General features: G+C 54.9%; 1 protein-coding gene across 3 annotated transcripts in view; it reads right to left on the minus strand.

The window, feature by feature from the left end:
• The window catches only part of PRKCA (protein kinase C alpha), a gene marked incomplete at its 5' end in the record, with an annotated part of 360927 nt that overhangs the window by 19945 nt on the left and 318674 nt on the right, over window positions 1-22308 (minus strand). For all 3 annotated transcript variants that reach the window (XM_082679809.1, XM_082679808.1, XM_082679810.1), the window contains 4 exons: window positions 16180-16318; window positions 17219-17281; window positions 19479-19570; window positions 21531-21704. In XM_082679809.1, coding sequence (XP_082535935.1) covers window positions 16180-16318; window positions 17219-17281; window positions 19479-19570; window positions 21531-21704 — 468 coding nt within the window. The remainder of the gene's footprint in view (window positions 1-16179; window positions 16319-17218; window positions 17282-19478; window positions 19571-21530; window positions 21705-22308) is intronic.

The following is a 22308-nucleotide window of genomic DNA, read 5'->3' on the forward strand; positions in this document are numbered from 1 at the left end:
GATGTAACGAACAGGTGCTCAGCACAGTCACCTGCCATTCTGCAGAAAAACTGGACTTTGGGGTGTTCTAGGGTATCTTCCAAACGGCCCCTATGTCTCATTAAACGTCCTGGGACATCAGCTAACCTCCTGTGTGTCTGCCCACTCTCATTCCTTTAACGTGTTCCGAGTATTTCTCCCCGTGGCACGAGCGATGCACACTCCTCTGACGTACCCCGGTGTGGGCAGGACCAAGGGGGCGCGTGTTTCCATCTGGCAGCTTTATAGCTCGTTTCCTTGACAAGAAAATGATAACCAAAGGAACCTACAAAGAGGCCTTAATTCCTTTTGAAGACTACCTTTGTTCTTTCCTGAAAACATAAAAAGCACAAAATACCCTACCAAAATGGGCCTCTAACTTATTCCCTAATGCCGTGAAATGGTGGCGGCCACACCGGTCCCCAGACGGGAAACGGCTGCCTCAAAGCCTGACTGGAACAAGTGGAAGAACAGAACTCCTCTTTGGGAGAGGAGAGACACACCCACCGAGACCTACTGTGTTCAGATAACTCTGCACACCCTGTGTGCAGCCCAGTGAGCCAGGAATTCCTCTTCTCATTTTTTAGGGACAGAACCGAGATGCAAGAAGCTTACGGAACTCGCCCGAAGCCAATCAGGTAACAAGCGGTGCTCTGAAAATTGACAGGCATGTTTTAAAGCTACAGTTTATGGGGCTTCCCTGGTGGCGCAGTGGTTGAGAGTCCGCCTGCCGATGCAGGGGACGCGGGTTCGTGCCCCGGTCCGGGAGGATCCCACATGCCGCGGAGCGGCTGGGCCCGTGAGCCATGGCCGCTGAGCCTGCGCGTCCGGAGCCTGTGCTCTGCAACCGTGAGAGGCCCGCGCACCGCGATGAAGAGTGGCCCCCACTCGCTGCAACTAGAGAAAGCCCTCGCAGAGAAACGAAGACCCAACACAGCCAAAAAAAAAAAAATCATAAAACTGCACTTTATGGCTTTCAAATACACGGAATCACTCGCACTGGGATTAATAAATTATGAATCAAAGGGCTTTGAGAATTAGTTCAATGAGATTTGAAATCATCACTTCAGTTGTCGTAACTATATTTCAAAAGCACTTGAGTAAAATTTGTTCTTGTAACTGTATTAAAACGAGGCCCTGCAATCTGTTCTCATTAATCAGTGTTTTAGTGGGTTTTTTTTAACTTTTTATATTGGAGTAGAGTTGATTTACAGTATCGTGTTAGTTTCAGGTGTACAGCAAAGTGATTCGGTTATACATATATACATGTATGTATCTATATTCTTTTTAAAAAATTCTTTTCCGTTATAGCTTATTACAGGATACTGCATATAGGTCTCTGTGCTCTACAGTAAAACTCTGCTGTTCACCTATCTTAGTTTCCGCTTGTTCTGAACACAGGCTGAGATGAGGCCTCACACTGCTGTGCGAATTACGAGGCTGGAGAGCAGTGGGGGCTGGATGAGGGGGACCACGCTTTATTCCAGGCTCTGTTTCTACACATACGTGAGCAGTCTCACCAGCCAGGCCCCTCTGCTCGGGTGCTGGAAGATGCCACCCGCTTGGAGAAGTGGCAGCAGTCAGGGGTGTGGAAGCCCCGATCCTGGTCAGCATGACTCACACACCCGGACGGCCAGGCCCAGGGGAAGCTTTTGTTCCTTCGTTTGTTTTGACTCTGTCAGCTTTGGTCCAACTTGCTTCTCAGGGTCCGTTAAGCTCTTCTGACTTGTGCTGATGACACCTGGCGCTTCCTCCAAGGCTTAGGACAGCAGGAGGCGGAGCGCCAATGGCTTGTTTCTGGGCGACGGCACTGCTCAGCCCCTGGAGCCGGCCAGCTCACCCTGCACTGAGCTTACAAGGTTTTGCCTTTAACGGTTAATAAGAGGACGGGGGTTAGGACTTAGTTGGAGCATCTTCTCCTGGAGACGTTCACAGTCTGTCACCCCTGGCTCACGCCCTGGATGAAATGAGACGGTTCAAAGATCTAAGCTACGAGAGATGGGGGCAAGCCCACCGCTGCAAACGCACATTCAGCACGAAGCGTACTTCCCTCGACGATCGGCTGCTAGTAACAAACACCTCCAAATTACCCCAAACCTCACCGCAAAGGGGAAGCCGTGTTGAGGAGAGCGCCCCACCGAAGATCTGAACACTTAGAAGCACAGGATTTAGGGTGCTGGTGACACTGTCCCCTGTGAGCTGTGTAGGCCTGCACTGTCCCACGCGGGAGCCACTGAGCCACGTGCGGCTATGAGCCTCTGACACGCGGCCAGCGCAAACGGGCATGAAATGCTTTGGGTGTAAAATACACATCCGATTCGGAGGACTTAGTGCCCCAAATGCAGAATATCTCACGGCTAAGTTTTCATTTTGGATATACCGGGTTAAATCAGATATTAATTTCATCCGTTTCTTTTCTAAGTTTTTAAGAAAACGTGGCTGCTTACATGTAGTTGGGGCTTGCGTTTACTTCTACTGCTCAGGGCTGGTCTAGACTGAGTTCTATCGGCTCCTGTTAGCCTAGGGGGCCAGCTTTGGGCTGCGGACGCAGCTCAGGGGCCACAGAACGGACGGGAGGCTGTCTTGGGTCTGTCCCCAACGGACACGGGAGCAGGTGTCTCTGGCACTTGGAAGCTGGCAGCCAAGCCCGGGCGATGCCTGTCCCCCTGCAGCCCCCCGGCGAGGGGCTGCCCCGGTGACATGGTTCCCACCGCAGAGAAACTCACAAAAGGAGAGGCGGGAGGGGCTGGCGGCGGCCTTCCCTGCGGCACAGGGAAGCCAGAGGCAGAACCCGGGGCCTCTGTCATCCAGGTTCACTGCTACTTGTTACCGCGATCTTCATGGTTATGATTCCCTGAGCCAGGTGCCTGAGGGCTGTCAGGACGCTACAAGTGGCTGCCTGTCTTGTACAGCGGGGTGTGAGTGGTCTCCTTCCAGCCTGGGAACAGGACCTGGGCAGAGGGTGGGGGGCGGCTTCTCGCCTCTTATGAAGCCAAAGGCCCACAGCAGCTGGAAGGACGTGGCTCCAGGGCCCCCCACCCCTCCCCCCTCTGCAGGGCTACACACCCCAAGACCTCCTGAAGCGGACGGGGCTTCAGACGCTTCCCTGGAGGACTCGGGGGGCAGCGTGGTGAGGCTTCAGGTGCTACTGACTACAGCACAATGACTGGAGCCCACGTCACCATCCGGGCTTTCACCAGGGCCCGGGGTCTTTCTCTTTCTTAGCTCCTGGAGCCCTCGCGACACCCTGGCGGTAGGAGCGTCCGATTTCAGACATGAGGAAATGAAGTACAGGGAGGTTAAGCAGCCTGCCCAAGGCTCCACAGCCAGAGGTGGCAAAGCTGGCATTCGAGCCCTGGACGCCTGGCCTTGGCCTCCACGATCTGGACCACTTTTCTCAACTGAAGGTTCATCCGCTCTTGCGTCAGCGTGGCTCCCTAGACGCTAGGGCGGGAACCGGCCCAGTTAGGGTGACTCTTGCCGAAGGAGGGTTCAAATGCTTAACAGGGTCTAAATAGCGACGACGCCCACTTGAGTCAGCAGGTGGCCCCGAAGCCTCGTCTTCAAGGGCTCCGGGGACTCGCGCTCCCGCCCTTGGCCACGCTTTCCTGGACTCTGCTCCTCACCGTCCCAGCGTGTGTCCTGGCCGAGCCCCCGTGCCCACGCTAGAGTAAACGGCCCGCCTGTCGGCCGCCCTTGCCAGGCTGCAGCACAAAGGAACGCTGGCCTCTACTCATAAAACGCGCTCAAGTCCTCTGACTGTCTCAGGGAAACAAAGCCTATTACTTCCTCCTTTTATCAACGATAAAAACATTTGAATGGGAAACTTATGGTCGTTTCGAAAAACATCATAAATCCCCCAGGCTAGAACATGGGACACTGGAGGCCTTCTTCACGGAGCTGGTGGAAATGCTGACTTGTTGAAACAGTACCATTTGGAAAGAAAGATGACGTGCCTGGGTGTTTTCTGGGTGTTCCGTTCTGACAGCTACAGGGCCCTGAGCTCACTCAGCGCCTCCCCAGCTCCCTGCTCCAGGACCCACAGCCCAGGGCCACGCAGATCCCGACGCCTCTGCCACGTCAGTTACACTGAGGCTGCTTATCTGCCCCCACTCGACCCCAGGCTCTCCCCGCAGGGGCCGGGCCACCCTCCCGAGCGCCCCGCACAGCAGACCCTCCCTAAGGTCAGGCTGGAGAAGCCAGCGGATCTGGTGCAAGCCTGCTCCGCGGACACCACCGACCTCGAGTGCAAAGTGCTCGTCAGACTGCTGGACTGCTAAGGCTGCACGGGCCTTCGAGACGGTTTGGAAAAAGCATCCTCAGGGTTCTGAGAAGGAAGCCGAGAGGCCTGCTGGAAGGTCGCTGGGTGGGCGGCAAGGTCTCCCAGCTGCGCCCACCTCCTGCAGCGCCAGGCTTGGACCAGAGCGTGGTGAACGGGAAGCACATCGGGGGCGGGGTATGGACGAGGCATCCCCAACGCTCAGCCAAGGTGCTCCCAGTCAAACCAGTTTGGGGCAGCGCCCACCAGCCCAGAGCACTGCAGGAAGCAGAGTGCGGCAAGAAAGCGCCGAACCTGACTGCCGGAGCCCAGCTCGGCCACGCGGGAGCTGTGTGACCCTGGGCAAGGCGCTTAGCCTCTCTGTGCTTCCGTTTCCTCATCTGTGACACTGGAACCCCAGCACCCCACATACTGGCAAGTACGTGGTATGTATAGAAACGTGTGTTCATTGCAGCTGAGTTGAATGTGCGTAACTCCACAGGGTCTCACGGCAGGAGCAGGAAGGCCCCGGGCACGGCAGGCAGGCGAAAGGGACTCAAGGCAATGAGCTAACCCAGGCCCACAGGAAGACGAAGGAAACATGTTGAATGAGAGGCTGGATTAACCACATGGATTAAATGCTCTGAAACGATCGTCAGCACCTGGGAATTCTGTCAACGATGAACCTTCTGTTCATTCTCTCAGCAAATATCATCTGTCCGTGTGCCGGACGCTGTTCCAGGCACGAGGCACAGAAGTGAATAAAACAGATTAAAAAATCCCCCTCTCATGCAACTGAATTAATTTTGATCAGAGCAGCAAAACTCCCGGTTTCTCTTCTCTGTGGTATTAACACACCCTCCCCCACCCCTTCCCTCACTGCCACTGTTTGGGCTAATCGTGCGTCTCTTGGGGCCGGGCACCCTGCGAGGGTGACACGAAAATGGATAAATACACTAAAACGTGATACCTTACACATCGAGGATCTTAGTTCATCACACGAGAAATACCTGCGATACTTGAAAGCTCTGGACAAAATGCATAATAAAAGTAGAAAGGAATTCTGGCACAAGACGAGAACGGAAGGTTTGGAGTCTGCACTACATACTTCCCGTTGAGATGAACACGGTGGCCAGGGCTGGGGCGAACAGAAAACGACGTCTCTAAAGGCAACACAGGCGCCTTAAGGTCCCGTTACAGTAACCACCCCCCTGCCTTCTTTACACCCGGGGACGGAAGGCAGAGAGCAGGACAGTGTATGTTCTGCTCCCCGAGGACCTGAAGGGGATCACGTGGCACAAAGAGGGTTTGCAACTACTGACCCTGGCTTCAAATAGCAAGTAACACAGAAGAGAAAAGGAAGGAAGCAAGGAAGGAAAACGAGAGCGAGAGCGAGGAGGAGGGGAGGAGGGGATGCAAACGCAGAGCTTTCAAAGCCTGGTGAGTACAGTCCCCGTTCCCAGTCCTATCCTGGACCTTTGTTTGGAAGGGAAAGGCCACCCAGGCTGCATTTCTTCTTCTTCTTCTTCTTTTTTTTTAATTCATAAACTGCTTTAAAGAGAAGTTTTAGGTTCAGAGCAAAACTGAGAGGAATCTGCGGAGTTCCCATATACCCTGCCCCCACCAAGTTCAACACACCGAGGCAGTACCTTAGTTACAATCGCTGAACCTGCATGGATACATCGTTACCACCCAAAGCCCAGGGTTCATCAGGGTTCACTGCTGGTGCTGTACATTCTATGGGTTTTTGAAAATGTATCATGACACGTACCCACCACTGTACTGTTACTGTACGGAATAGTTTCACTGCCCTCAAACGCTCCGCCCACATGGCCCTCCCCCAGCCCCAGCAATTACCAATGTGTTTTATTGTCTTCCTAGTTCTGCCTCTTCCAGGACGTCCACACTCGGGCTCTTACAGCGTGCAGTGTTTTCAGACGGGCTTCTTTCACTTAGTCGTGCGCACCGAGGTTTCCTCCACGGCTTGAGAGCTCGTTTCTTTCTAGTGTTGAATGATACTCCATTGTCTAGACGTATCGCAGCTTATTTGTTCACTCACCTACTGAAGGACATCTCGGTGGCTTCCAAGACTTGACAATTAGGACTAAAGCTGCTGTAAACACTTGTGCGGGTTTCCGTGTGGACGTAAGTTTTCACTTCATCTGGGTAAATACTCAGGAGCACGATGGTTGGATCGTTCGGTAAAGACCACGTTTAGCTTCGTAAGACACTGCCGAACTCTCTTCCACGGTGTCTGTGCTAATAATTCTGAAAGAGCCACGAGTCAAATTCCGAGTCACCTGCCAGACTTCTGAGCAGGCAGGAAGATGCCCCCGCCCCTGGTGTCTGACACTGGGACGTGTGCTAGCGAGATGTCTGTGGTCGGGTGAGGCATCAACAACATGGAGTTACACGGGGAGAAAACATTCCCGTTTCAAGGCTTTGTGCAAAAGCTCTAATCTCTACTTGGGCTAATCGCCCTCTATCTCCTCGGTAACATTTGCTTGTCAAGGAATAAGTCAGGAAGGTGACCGTGAAACGACCAGGGCTGGGAAAACACCACCCCAGTTGGCCTGGGTCACCCAACCTCTTCAGCCCAAGGCCGAACTAACTTCCATAATTTCTTGTTACGTCAAAACAACAACAACAACAACGACAAAAAACTAAACTCCTCTTTGGATTCTCTTCTGCCAACCTGATATTTTCAAGAACCTCCTTAAGAGCGAGATACACTAAGAATATGATACCCACAGTAACAGGGGCCAAGGTTTAGCCCCACTTAAGCCACACTGCACTGGGCACGGTGCCTGTCTCCCACGGGGGTGGCTGAGGCCCGGCCAGCTTGCAGGCAGTGACACCGCGGGGTGGGGGTGGGGGTGTGCAGAGCCAGGACGCGACCCTCTGTCACGGTGCCCCTCTATGTGAGCAGGACATCTGGGGCGCTGCCCCGCCCCCGGGACCTTTACCCACCCGTCCTTCCTGCTCTGCCTGGTGACAGATGGTGAGGATGATTGCGAGCAGGTAAAACGCGTCCTGGTCTACAGCGTCGTTCACCTGCGGCCGAGACCCAGGACTCCGTACGGGGCCGGGGCGCTGGGGCCAGAGGAACAGAGGCCACGGACCATCTGCCTAAATACAGACGCTACAAACTGAGCTCGCGATACGGACTAGCTGCTCTCTCCTTGCACCTTGCCCGCGGACTTCCCCTGGCGCTCTGCTCGGGCTGCCGCACGGCTCCAACAACAGGCGTCTACTGTTCACGGCTCTGGAGAGTCGAAGCGCACGGTCAGGATGCCGGCAGGGCAGCAGCCCCCTCGCTGAGCTCTCACCAGCCTGTCATCCGTGAGCTGCCCTCCTGGTGTCTCTTACGAAAACCTCAGTGCTCTCCGAGGGGGTCCCACCCCAATGACCTCGTCTGGCTGTGGTCACCTCCTGGAAAGCCCTGCCCCTATGCACAGTCACACTGGCGTCCCCTTCAACACACCGGTTTTGGGGGAACAGGATTCCACCTGTAATTCCTCCCAACAACCCGGAAGGCCAGGTTCGACTGGAGAATTCAGGGGCCCCTGAGATGCCCTCCGCACGCGGAGACATGGCCCGCCTGACTGCTCTTGCCGCCCCCTCCACCACGGCCATGACGAGCCTCCCGCACGTCCCAGCTCTGTCCCATCTGCCCGTTGGACGCTGGCGTGTCTGCGTCAGCAGGGCGGCACCCCGCGGGGCGATGGCACGGGGGGGGGGGAGGGGGGAGAGGCTGCGCAGGTCCTGGGAGGGACTTCTCAGACCCCAGGTGGGCACATCCCTTTGACCCTACAGACCCCAAGCCTGTGAGGACAGCTCAGGCTGGGGAGGCCCGACGAGAGCCCTGTAACGTTGGGGGCGCAAACTTCAGCCTGCAGCCCAAATCCAGCCCAACCCTGCCGGGTGCAGCCTGGGAGCTAAGCATGGTTTTAAGTTTCCTGAATGTGAGAGAAAAAATGTAACAGAGACGATCAGTCTTTGGAGCCTTTTGGCAGGAACAGCTGCTCAAACTGGAGAAATCTAAAATTTAGATGAAGGCAAAGGCTAAAGCACTTACCCTCTAGCCCTCAGCAGAAAAAGCTTCTGATCCCGGCTCTGTAACCCAGGGCAGGGGCCTCTCTTGCCTGGGTCCTCGGTGCTTTTGAGACCTGCCCCCGCGGGGTGCTGTGCTGCGGATTCTCTGCTGGCCCACACAGAGCTCAAAGCCAGCTGTGCAGGGGACTGTCCCCAAAGACGGCCACAGTGCCCCTCGCTCCCATCCTGTATGGCCCCTGCAGCGTGACAGCACCACGCCTCCCACCAGGATTTAGTACTTACATCACCTCCCCTAGGCGCCGGGCTGGCTGTGGACTTGCTCTGACCTGGAGGAGGTGGTGGGAATGACACAGTAATCAAGTTCTAGGTGAAGCTTAAGGGGCCTCCACTTTTTGGGGGGCCTGTGTTGTACCCTCTTGGGAGTCACCGTGGCGAGACGCTCTGGATAAACTATTGAATGAGGAGAAATCTCACGGAGGACAGAACACGGAGAGGAGGACCCGTGGGTCTCGGCCAAGAGCCAGCAGCCCGGGGCCCCCGTGGGACCACCCTCCAGGGCCCAGCAGGGCCACAGCGGCCAGCACATGCCGGGCAGAATCCCAGCGATAACGTGGCTGTGGTTTTAAGCCGTTCAGTCTTGGGTGGTTACACAGCAGCAGCAAGTTGAAACAACTGTCAAATAACAGACGCGAATGAACGCAGCCCTGCCCTGGAGGCAGGCCAGGCTTCTTATGGGCAAGGCTTCAGCCCCAAAGTCGCATCCCCATTTCACAGACGTCGCCCCAAGTTCTTCAAAGAGCAGAACTACAGCCAGAGCTGACTACACAACGATAAAGCAAAAGCCACCTGAAGTCAAACAGAAAGTCCTTCCTTCTCAGAAACATCACATCTGCGTGGGGCTCGGCTAAGGTAGAGTCGGGCTGAATTAATCCGGAATCGGAGGCGCCACGACCAGCCTCTAGTCTCCCTCTGAGCGGTTCTCGAGCTCAGCCACCGTGGCCTGGTCACTGGTCTAGGCTGCGGTGGCAGGCGGGGGGGAGGGGGGCCGGATTCACTGCTCCGCGCCCCCTTCGGAGCCCCCTTATCTCAGGCCTCGTCTGCTGAGCAGGGAGCCCTTCAAGCCCTTTGTTCACTGTGCTCTGAACCAAATAACCACTCGTGCAGTGAAGGAACGAACTGGGAGTCAGGAACACATTTGTGCCTGTAAGACCTTAATCGGCTGGAATAAAAGATTTTCCAGAATTCCAGTCCGGTGGTCTTCACAGATGCGTGTGGAAGGGGGCACTGAGGCATGAGGGCCCCGGCCCGGGGCCTGCCATCTACGAGCCCTGCACGGGGCTCCTCTCCTCCCCACGGCTCCTCTTGTCTGGAGAACAGGGACAGCGCCACTCAGCTAAGGACTGCTGTTAAATGACACGAAGTCACAGGGGCAGGTGCATGGCCCACACCCGCCCATGAGAGCAGACTGGTCATCTCCGTCCAGACACCCAGCCCGTCCTCCCCACGGCAAGGTGAAAAGGGACTCAGTGAGCCCTGACCCATTTTCGCAAGATTTAAACAAATCCCCAACTGAAGGGCCAACTCATGTAGCCATGGGATTCCTGGAGTAAAGACTTATCAGGGCGCCATTGGTGCTTGGAAAACAAAGACGGGGCCTGGATGGAGGGAGGCTCACTTGTACCCCCGGAGGGAGGTGGTCAGTCCCTGGGCAGCCCTCCTCCCGGGACCACAGCTGCTGCAGGGAGAAGCTGATGAGCCCCGGGTTCAGAGCCCAGCCTGCCGTGGATCTGGGGCGTGGGAAAAATGAACGAATCTCTGCCCCTTGGGTTCATCACCTGGGAAACAGGGCCAATAACACCGACGCTGCAGACCCAACTGAAGGATTAAACAGACTCACGTCGATGAGGCGCCCCTCCCTGGCTCTCACACGCAGCGGGCATCCATCAGGGGGCAGCTAAGTCACCAGGAGCTGGTCATCTGTGGAGGGAGGGCGGGGAGGGGGAGGGGGAGAACAGACTGGGGCTGCCTCATGGACCACGAGATCACAGAAGGGGTCAAATGCTCCAGAGAACAGGCTGAACTCATTAAACTGATGCCACGAAAATTATGAGACAGTTAAAGAGACGCAGGCAGACAATCAAATATATGAGATAATATAACCAACACCATTCCTCGAAAAGGTCTGAGAAGAGTTATATAATTTAAGGAAGAACTGCCCCCCAGAATGCCTGGCCTGGGCTCTTTAAACGTTTCTTGGGGGGAAAGCGGCTGCTTCATCTCCTCTGTGATGCTGGAGTCACTGGACCGTGACCTGGCGCAGAGGGAAGCTGGCCTTTGATAGAAAGCGTCTTCCGGTTTATCGTTCTCTTTCTTTAATCAAGGGCTTTCTCCGCGGCCGCCCGCCTGGGCGGGGTTGGGGTCAGCGGCCCAGAGGCGCTGATCTCAGAGGGGCCGCTGCTGGCACTCACCGGCTTCTTTCCACCTCGTTTTCCCGTTTCTTCCCAGCTTGGCAGGTGCTCATTTACGGCCTGGCTGCTCGGCCGTGTGCACCAAACGAGGTCTTTTCTCATGCGACTTTTACGTCTCTTTTATTCTCTGCCCCTCTCTACAGCTCTTTCCCCAGAGGCCAGGAGAAGCTCCGGGGAGGTCGGTACTCTGGCCCCTCGGGTCCTGAGCTGACTTCCCGTCCACCTTGGACCCTTGGGGACCCCCGGCAGTGGGAGAGGGGGGGCGCGGGGCCACACCCCTGCCCCCGCACGCTCTGCCACCTGCCACCAGCCTTGGGTTCCAGCCCCGGAGCTCCCGACCCCCCAGTGCCTGAGCCTCGGCCCTGTGCCCCGGCCCATCTGCCCTGCCCCGGCCATGGTCAGACACACAGCTCGCTACGCCTGCCCCCGACCCCCCCCACCCATCCCTCCTGCCCCCGGGGTAGTGGCCCACCTGTGAACAAAAGCCAAGGGTCCTGCTGCCTGGAGCTCAGCAGGAGACAAAGAAAGAAGTAAACACGTGAGCACGCGACGTGGTCTATCCGAGGGTGACGTGCACCGCGGAAGGGGACCAGGGACGCGGCTGGAGGTCTGCCCCCTGAACCAGGGCGGCCGGGAAAGGTGACCTCCCGGAGGTGACATTTGCGCCAAGGCTTCAAGGAGGAGAAGGAGGGAGCAGGCTGACCCCCGCGAAAGGAGGGTCCAGGTAGAGGGAAGGAGAGAAGAATCAGGCATATTTTACATAAAAATGCAGACTTCTGGCTGTCGTCATGGGCAATCCTGTGCTGGCCTTCTCACAGGGCTGAAAGGAGAGCCCAGGACCCCCGGGACGGGCCTCCAGCTCTCTGAACACATCCAGCCCAACACGGACGGCAAGTGTGCGCGTCTGCCTGCGGGCAGTTGGTGGCGGGGGGACCCGCAGGCTTCTCCTCCGGGGTTGTTCCGTGCTGGAGGGCCGTCTGTCGTCACCTGGGGACACGGTCTTGCCCATATCCCCGAGCTCCCCTGGGCTGCAGTGGCCCGCTCCTAACTGCTTCCAGCCCCTGACCCTCCTGACAGGGGGTGCTTGGTGGACCCTCGGTGAGCACCTGAGGGGGAGGGGCTTAGAGCTGCTGGCTCACCCCGGCTTCTGAGAGGTCTGCCCAGGATGGGCAGCTGGACCACGATCCTGACTCGCTGCCCCAGAGACGGAAAGGCCTGGTCAGGACTCAGACCCCTCGGACGTTAAAGAAGAAGTGGGCTGTAACATCTCCGTGCTCGTCCCTCACTGCCCTTTCCCTCGGGGAGCCTTCTCATCTCCCTGGAGGTGCTGCGATACGTGCACAGGATACACAGGCTTTGGGGTCGGAACGTCTCGGCTGCAAATCCCACCTTTGTCTCCTACCAAGTGGCGCAACCTCTGCTCGTGTATCAGGCGTGACCAAGCGGAAGCTGCGTTCCGAGGGCCCGCTCTGGAACAGGCACTGCCCACACTGTGGGTGACGCCCTCTGCGTGTGGGCCACACACCCCGGCACGACCAGGCCGAGAGCGAGGGTCCCACGTGGTGCACCTTCCGGAAGCTCCGCCCTACCGCTGCCTCGCTCTCCCAGGGAAGGGCGGGCGATGCTAGCGTCCAGGCTGCTGCTCCGCTGCGGCAGATACCTGCCTTGCGACCGGATCTCGCTCGCCCGGAGCAGCCGACTTTCAGATGGGGGATGAAACCCAGGTGAAGCCTCAAGGGCTCTCTCGCTGTCCTCGAAGGACCCTTTCTATGTCAAAGCAAAGAGTTCCCTTCACGTCGGCTTCAGGGATTAGCTCCTGATTGGTGCCCCTTTCCCAGCGTCCATCTCGGCGCCAAACATGTGTGTCAATGACATTTTCTGCCTTTGCTCATCTTTGCCGGCTAAGGAGATGCTACAGTACCGAGATCCATTTCAAGGCTTTTGACGAACAGCCATAAATATTTAAGCCTCCGCTTTGCCTATTTAGGAAAATGCCACCTAAGATAATTATTTTGCCTTTGCCTGACAGAAAGATTTACACAGAGGACAAGGTTATTTTCACCTCTGAGCAAATTCAGAAACTTGGAACCTAGATGGTCTTTTCTCTACCCTGCAATGATTCCTTGGGTGAAATATGCCAAATTGCTGGACCCTTGCGAAGAAAATGCTAGCGTAAGGCGGAACAACCTGAAGTTATTCCTGACGGAGCTCCCAAAGGAGCGCCGATTCTTCTTCATGGAAAGTCAACCGGCACCTAGGTGTAGATTTTGGTTCCTGTTTGCGGCACCTCCTCTAGACGGGAAGCACTTCCAGGGCAAGGCCCCGCGTGCTCTCTTTCTGTGTCCCCACAATGCCACGCTTGGTACAGCAAGCGTGCAGGATGCTCTCTGGACACACAGGCTGCCCTGGGTTTGAGTGGCTCAGCACGGCGGGCAGTGCGAAGGTCCGCAGGCGGCCTGAGCCTGGGGAGGCAGCTGGATTCCGGCACTTTTAGCAAACGTGGCCCCAGGCTGTTACTGACTGCCTCGGACACTCATCTGAAAGACAGGCCTGCTGGCCTGTTCCTCTACAGGGTTTGTGACGAGAAGAAAGTACAGAAGGTGCCCAGCACACAGTGGACACTCGATAAATGGCAGGTGCTCTCTGATTGCCTGCACAGTGGGTATACGGAGAGGAATGAAGGCTTCCAGAACCTGAGGGTATCCGGAGCCAGAGCATGTGATCCAGTGTATCAAGAGGCCCAAAGCTTGTTTTCCATAAAGCCCTCTTTGACGGCCTGTTCCCAGCATCCCTCTCCCTGATGGGTGTTCCCAGCATCCCTCTCTCTGATGGATGTTCCCAGCATCCCTCTCTCTGATACCATGTCCTCAGGTTCTTAGCATGACATGGCCAACCCCATGCAGGTGCGATCTCCCAAATGGCAAACAACTTCTCAGTTCAAAGGGTCTTTTCCAGGCCAACCTAATCTCTGTTGGCCCAAAAAAGTGACCAGGAAGACAGCAATGGCCAGGGTCTTCTAGGACAGGCTTCTGGAAGACTGCAAGAGGCTCAGAATCCGATGTGGCAAGTGAGTCAAGTGAACGAAGGACCAACTTGCCTTGCGGCCAACAAGGCATGTCCCCTTGAGATGGGGAGATGACCCTGGATTATCTGGGTGAGCCCCAAAGGTCCTTAGGAGAGGGAGGCTGGAGGGCCGGGGCTAGAAAAGAGAGGGAGAGAGAGTACAAGATGCTATGCTTCCGGCACAGAAGATGTAGAAGACCCATGAGCCGAGGGCTGCAGACAAGCCCCAGAGGCTGGACCAGGCACAGATTCTCCCAGAGCTGCTGGAGGCTGTGCAGCCCCTCCGACAGTTTGGCGCTAGCCCAGTGAGACTGCTCTGGGCTTCTGACCTCCAGAACCGTAAGATAATAAATTTGCCCTGTTTTAATCCACTAAGCTGGCGGTTGTTACAGCAGCCATATGAAATTAGCACCGCGAGGAACCTTGAAAAAACAGGCAACCAACTTCAATTATTTGGACAATGTCACCTCTGTGGAACGCTGTCACCCCTGGTGATGTCAGACGGCTGAGGTGTCGCTGAACACAGGAAGCTATCTGTTTGAGCAGCAGGAACCTGGTCTTGAGGAAGTTCAAAAGCCACCTTTATTCCTCAAACTGCTGCCATTCCCTGTCACCAAGCTTTGACGGCAACTGGTGGGTGTTACCCAGAGTGGGCACAGCTAATAATCACAGCCTGTGTAATACACGTCAGCCAGGAGAAGGCTTCAGAATAAATACTGCATCAGGAGGTTGTATTTTTTTCTGTACCATGTCTCTATCCTTCATGTTTGAGAAAGATTTAAGCTCATTACATGCACGGAGATACTAAGGTGTGAGCTGTTTGCAGGGAAAGAGGTTACGTAGGTTATGTATCAAGAGAACATCCCATCTTTGCCCACGTAATTCAGAATTTAAGTTTCTAAGTCAATGTTCTAAGCCTGTGTTCCTACACTGTCTAGGAATATAACAGGCAAAACAAAGCCTTAACAAAGGGATAAAGATTAGCTTCCCTTTTGGAATAACGGGTATAACGAGGGTTGCCAGGTACAAACACTGTACTAGGCACCTTAGTCCTCAGCAACTCTACAGGGCGACATCCCTGACTTGCCACTGTAGAAACGGAGGCTCAGACAGTTTGAGAAACTTGCCTGAGTCCCCACAGCCTGTAAATAATAAGTCAGGAGTGCAGCTCACACTGGTCGGATTTCCAATCGCGTGTCTTTTTGATTATTGCTACTGCCTCGGAGATAAATGCACGGGGCGCTATGCTGAATAAATACCACAAAGCCACCCGACAGCGAACACGAGAGCTCTGCAAAGAGCTGAAGGTCGGCCTACCGTGGAATCCATCACCCGCTCCCTGCTGGAGCTCAGTGGGGAAGGGACGGTGCCGTCCACAGGGTGGGGCGTGGTCAGACAGGTGGCTACCGCGACCCAGGGTTCTAACCCACCCAATCACTGGCATGTAGGAAGCTTTGTAAAACAGGAAGATAAGCCACTCAATATGTGTCATGACGAAGACAAGGCAGCGTGGCCACTGCTGGCAACACACAGATCTTGGAGCCACTTTGCTCAGAACCACATGGGTACACTCTTCCCATGATCCACTGCAGTGTGCCCCTGAGAGCACCAATCACTGATTTTCTGACACAGAAACCAAACTTACGGTCACCAGCGGGAAGGGGGGGATAAATTAGGAGACTGGGATTAACGTATACACACTACGGTATGTAAAAGAGATAAACAACAAGGACCTACTGTATAGCACAAGGAACTACATTCAATATCTTGTAATAGCACATGATGGAAAGGAAATCTGAGAACGAACCTGAATATGTATGTATACATCGATACACACACATTTATATAACTGAATCACTGTGTTGTACACCTGAAACTAATGCATTATAAATAAACTATACTTCAATAAAAAAATAAACAAACCATAACAAAACAGAAAATAAATCACTCTGATTTTGCTAAAGAGGCATCACCGGGACCACCTCTGACCCAGTGTTTCCATGCAGGGCCGTCTCACAAGCAAGGTCCTCCCTTCTTTGCCCCCCAGTGTTCCTTAAGCTGGTTTGCTGGTGACCATGTAAGAAATACGTTCTACCATGCGTGCATCTCACACGTACGTGTAACAAAAACAAAAGTTCCGTGAACCAAGGCGTACCCTTACTCTGCGTGGGGAGCTCTCGTGGTTTCTTCTTCTGTATTATTTATTCCCCACATATCGACTTGGTGATTCAGGGATGACTCTACATCCTACGAGGGGGCTGTGTCTGTAGCTGGAAAGCCCCGGGTCTAAAAAAACCAGGGCAGTCGGGGTCCTACCTCCGGGGCGATGTAATCTGGGGTCCCGCAGAAGGTCCTGGTCGTGACCCCGTCCATCATGTGCTCCTTACACATCCCAAAGTCCGCAATCTTGATGTGTCCTTCTGAATCCAGCATGACGTTATCTAACTTCAGGTCTCTGCAAAGAAGCGGGTGGCATCAGCGTCCTTCCCATAATGTCACATGCTTTGCTCTGCTGCTCGTGAGACAGAAGCGCCCGTGAGTGGCTGCGTCCCAATGGCACATTAACTACGGTCACGGGAGTGCTGGGACCGGGAATTAGGACTTATTTATTTTTCCATCTCTAGAGCCCAGTGTAGTGCCTAGCATGCAGCAGGTACTTAATAAATGCAGACTGAACGAATGACTAAACGACTGAGCTAGTGATTCCCGACCTTGGCTGTGCAGGTGAATCACCAGAGATCCCAAATGAGCAGCTCTGAGGAGACCCCAGTCACCGGTTTATTAGTGTCCCACCCGGAGAGATCAGACACGCAGCCAGGTGTGCAAATCACAGGCTCAGAACAACCTCGCTGGGTCACCCGCGTCCCTTCCATTCTGCCCCGTGCTGTATGGTCTTCTAATTACTCTCTGCTTAATACTGGAGAACATTCTCCCTTCATTGTAACCAACAACGGGAGGAACCGAATCCAACAGTTGTCCCCTTCCCCTCCCAGCTCCCGTGTTCCTCTGCGGAGCACCGCCAACAGAAATGCAGCTTTCACTGGCCCCTCACCTCTGTGCCAAGTCAAAGGCAGAGGAAGGAGCTGGCAGGGAAAAGAAAAGCATGTTTTCTTGCGGAAGCAGAAATGAGATAAACGATCTTGTGAGGTCCGGGAACCAGAAGGTGGTTCGGATTTTCCCGGAGGCTGTGGAAAGAATGGTGGTCCCCGCAGGTCTCCGTGACCCGGGGCGTGGTGGTGGTGTGGGGGGGGTCCGCTCCATGTTCTAAGTCCCCATCACAGAACTCACACCCACAGAGCCCAGAGGTCCAGCAAAGCCTCCACAGTGCTGCGGCCAGCAGGGCTTCGATACACACCTATAAATGATGCCTCTTTTATGAAGAAAGAACAACCCAATGGAAATCTCTGCTGCGTAGAACCTGCAAAAGAAAACACCTGTCAGGTGTCTGGCTTGCTTTCTTTGGCCTCCTGGATACTTTTTACCCTCAGGATCGGGCATCGAAATGGCAAAAGAACGGAAGACCCTGGACAAGCAGAGCTCAGCACTGCCCTATGTGTGCCGTCAACCCTCTGCCGTTTTATGACTCCAACTTCCCCAAGGAATGATACAGCTAGTAAACTCAATGAAGCAGGTTTATCACCTGTCCCCAAATAAGCGCTTCTTGTCTGGGGCAGGTAGACAGGTAATTACTGCTTAGAAGACATTTTGAATACGAGCTTTTAAAGAGTGGCTGTCTGCTGGGCTGTTCTGTCAGGGCTATGGTGGATTGGAGCAAATTTCCATTTTCCTATTCAACGGCAGAATACGTTAGTGTTTGAAAATACACTTGTGCCCTGGAAGACAAAGGACAGGGTGTGATGCTCTCTGCAGGTGGTTTACTCACCCCCTCAGCCCTACCCCAAGCGCTGGGAGAAATGGGACCCACGCCAGGATTCAGACCTCATGCACCCTTTTTATTTTTTTCATTCTTCCAATATTCTTACAATTTTTAAAAACTTATTTATTTATTGGCCGCGAGGCACGTGGGATCTTAGTTCCCCGACCAGGGATCGAACCTGCGCCAAAGTGCAGAGTCTTAACCACTGGATTGCCAGGGAAGCCCCGTGATACACTGTTTGAAATAATTCATAATAAAAAGCAGTTACTGCCTTCGCTTCAAAATTGTTCAGGGGTCAATATCTGAAACTCCGAATGAGTGCTGAAGGAGGTTTTAAAATTTGCACAGCGTTTAGGAGTTCTTGACGTCTAAGAAGACACAAGATGCTGCCCGTGTAAACGTCATACCCGGGAGGCTTCCAATAAGCACACGTGTTTACATGAGCAGAGAAACAACATCAAACCCTCAACGGGGGGCAGGGGGGCACCTCTGAGGGCTGGCAGGAGAGGGGGCGCCGAGGAGGGAGAAGGGGGTCACAGATGACGGTCATATGATTTTTTTGTGCTTTTCTATATTTTTAAAGTGAAAAGCTTTCCAGCAGCACAAATACAAGGGAGTGGTACTAAATGGGACGGCCTGTTAGCTCATGATGGAAGGTGGCTCTTACAGCTCTGTGTTGTCAAGCTTCGTTCTGTAACCTGTGCCTTTTAATGCTCTGTAACTAACAACACGAGAGACAGGGCCACCCGCCCCTCCGGTTTTGAGTACCCGCCCAAGATTGCCCCTTTCTGTCTCCAGCGAGCCTGCCCCAGACCGGCTCACCCCGCACGGGCCGGAAGTGCCCCAGGCTTATATCTTGCAGACTGAACATCGGCCGGAACCCGATTAACATTTGCCCACTCGGTTCATCAGGGCACCTGCGCACTGGGCATCCTCACTCCGGGGACAAAAGAGCTGTGCGTTTAGATTTGCTTCTGCGAGTTTCCCGTGACTTCCTGGCCCCTGGAAAATGGGCTGATTCCTCAGGTCTCAAAGCCTCGCCTCTAGATAGATGATTCTCTGTCTCCCCCTGGAGCCCACATCTCTCTCCGGGGCCGCCGATGCCTGCATCCCACTGAGACCTCCTAAGTGATCCCCCGCAACCTGCTCCTCCGGACGGCTGCCCCTCCCCAGTCTGCAGAGGGGCAGCACCTGGAGACGCTCCTCTCTCCTCACCCCCAGGCCCCAAGTTCTGGTTTTCTTCCTCCAGAAAGTCTCTCCATGCACTGGCTAGGCTTAGGCTCCAGCCTGTGTCCTCTACACAGACTGTCACCTGCCCGGCCTCCGCCGGCCATCCTTCCATCTCCTCTTGGCCAGGGCCCCGTGGAAACTTCACCCGATGCTGCCAGGCCCCCCTGAGGCCCCTTCCAGTCTCTCTTGTTCCCCAGCCAGGCCCTCTGCTCGGCCCATCACCCAGAGCCCCTTTATTTGTTCAATTAATGAGTGAATGGCTCGATCGACAGGCGTGGAATGGGGTGACAGGGCATCTATACACCTGCATCTCCAGCTTGCCGGAAGTGGAATAAACTGCTCCGGAGGAGACGTTTAGGTGGACCCTGTCAACCAGCCTGCCCCCGGGAAGGTGACGGTATTCCACCCCAAACCGGGCACAGCCCTGCCTCCAGATCCCCCCGGCAGAGGCTCCCGGGTGGGAGTGCCACGCGGTCTACGTTCAGGGGCTCAACTACAAACTACTCACACTGCTTGCGGTTCCTTAAATTTTCCTACTTGCTGGATGTGGTACATGAGGTCCCCGCCGTTGACGTATTCCATGACGAAGTACAGCCGATCCTGAGGACCAAGGTTGACAGGTGAGCAGGCTGACAGCAGCAGGGTGGCGGCCTCCACTCTCCCAACGGTGCTCTGCTGTCTCATTAGTAAAACGTGGGCCACACTGGCGGGTGTGCCCAGTAGAGTCGGTCCCGGTTTTCTCCCCCAAATAAAGAATAAGTAATAAGCCCTATCGCGTGAGGCCCTTGGGACGCACAGAGTCACGACGTAACCCTGAAACGACGGGTTACGTCAACCTGTCTGCTCCCAATCAGAGGAACGGCCTCCAACCTTCCCTCTTCTCCTACACGCAGAATACACTTCTAAGTTAGGGACGGCGTGAAGGGTCCATATGGGCCAATTACTTCGTCTTAACCAGTGTCCTGGTTCGCAATGTCTGGGAGGCAATGCCACGGTAAAGTAACGTGTTTACCCAGACGCTCCTGACAGCAAACTCGTGGTGAGGTCGTGCTTGTACATTACACATGCTCAGTGATGCTCACTGTGAGGGACGGGACTGTACGTGGAGAGGTTAACCCAATGTTCTCTTCATGCCCAAGTGTTGTTTTTCATTTTCTCTGTCACTGATATGCCAAGTGCTGGCCCCATGAAGCGCATACATCACAGAACTAAGTAAACCTGCGTATTTATGAGGACAACACGCTGGGACAGACAGGGAGACTGAGTGGGTGCAGGAGGAAGTAACTGCACGGCACAGGTAACAGCTGACCTCTGCTCTCTTCCAGAGAACACCACCATTTCACAGAGGTTAGTACACATTAGAGCAGTGCACCGGAAGGAAGAAAAATGATGCAGCTGCTGCCAACAGCCAGGGAAATGGCTCTGGGAGCTTCAATCTCTCGCTTTCCTGTTACAAACTTTCATTTCAATTTTATTTCTCTGCTTTGTAGCTTTCCAGAGCTTCATCAGTGTAACCAGGGTTACGGGATCTGGGCTGGGTTTCTTTCTCTTCTCTGCATATCGCTAACTTCCCCCCTTGGCGCTACCTAGGAGCTGCCTCTGGGAGCAGAGGGCCGGCCGGCTGCCGGCAGCAGGCTGACCCTCAGTGGCCGGGCCCCGACCCTGTGGCCCCACTGTCCACCCGAGGCTCCAGGGTGCTGCTCTGCGAGTAGCCATGACGGCTACTGAGTACTGAGCCACATCTGCAGGAGGACAGCCGCGGAGGCGTGCAGAGCCCGTCTTTGGGAATGGCCTCACTGTGGTGCCGAGTTTCTATTTCTTGTAGGTTACTCGCAAGCAGCACGCCAGGGTCCCACGACCAGCTAACTAGCGCCTTGGAGATTGTTGTGTCCTCTCTTTAGTTAACCTACACGGCAGGGCTCAGCAAACATTTCCTGTAAAGGGCCCAAGTAAATACTTTAGGCTCTGTGTGTGTCTTGTAACTACTCAGCTCTGCCTTTGCAGCATGAAAGCGGCAGATGCTGGGTAAGTGAAGGGGCAGGGCTGTGTCCCAAGAAAACTATTCATGGACCTTGAAATCAGAATTTCATCTAATGCTCGCACGTTACAGAACAGTCCTTTGTCTAAACCTTTCTCAGAGCTCACAGGCCATACAAAACAGGCCAGGCGGCCACCCCCTGCTGTGCGCATTCCAGAACGTACTCTGTCACGAGGGTGGGTCTCCTGATGCTCTGACACCTGGACCGGGGGTCCTAATGAGCCAGGACTGTGAGTTACTGTTTTGTCTCTCTAAGTCTTAACACTGCCCGGTGTGTGTTTAGGAAACCTTTGCTCTAAGCTTTCACGGAACTAAATGGAACTAACACTAACTCTCTAAGTAGGGCACATCACAGAGGGGGATGCCCCGAATCCGCCAGTGGTACCCGGGCTGCTCGGCAGAGGAGGACGTGGGGCTGAGAGGTCCCCACGCTTCGTCTGTTCCCAGCCTCTTCCCAGGCGGAAGGCTGGCTCGGACTCCGAGGACCCTGTGCGGTTGGGGGCAGCTCCCGAGGGCCCTTACCACCGTCTGGAAGCAGGAGTGCAGCTGCGTCAGGAACGGGGGCTTGTCCGGCAGGGCCAGCACCCGCTTCTCCACCAGGGTGCACTCCACATCGTCGTCCTGGATCACCACGTCCTTCTTCAGTATCTTGATGGCGTACAGCTCCTCCGTCCCCTTCCTGTCCGCCAGCATCACCTGCGGGCAGACCGAGGGCAGCCTGAACGCTCCCGGCACACGGCCGGCATGGGGGCGGGGAGCCGCTCAGGCCGTGCGTGGGGCTCGTCGCTGTTAATAAGGCTCCACCCCGTGTGCCGGTTTTGAAATACTGCTCGTCGCCGCACGGGAATTCCTCAGGCTGCCTAGTTTCTACGCTGCCGAGGTTTAGACTCCGTGCGGGCTGTCGCCACACGAGGGCGCCACTGCAGCCGCTGAAAGGGATACTCGACGTGCTCTGCAGGAGTCTTGCGTCAGGCACGTGTTACAGGAGCGTCCTCAGAGCACAAATGTGACTGACCTTTGTACCCTTCTCACAAGTCAGGAGCCAAGTCCAGAAAAAAGGGGGCAGGATCAAAATCAGTGCCTGGATCTACCATGAGATATGGGGCCAGAGAAGCAAACGTAGGTACACAGGCCGGCCACTGAAGAAACCCAGTTCAGCATCTGTTAATGATTACGTTTGCTTACTATGAGTCAACATTTAATTTTTTTTTTTTTTTTTTTTTTGTGGTACGCGGGCCTCTCACTGTTGTGGCCTCTCCCGTTGCGGAGCAGAGGCTCCGCACGCACGGGCTCAGCGGTC

This window comes from Grampus griseus, assembly GCF_964374135.1.
Source record: "Grampus griseus genome assembly, chromosome: 20".
In the NCBI taxonomy this organism is placed as follows: domain Eukaryota; kingdom Metazoa; phylum Chordata; class Mammalia; order Artiodactyla; family Delphinidae; genus Grampus; species Grampus griseus.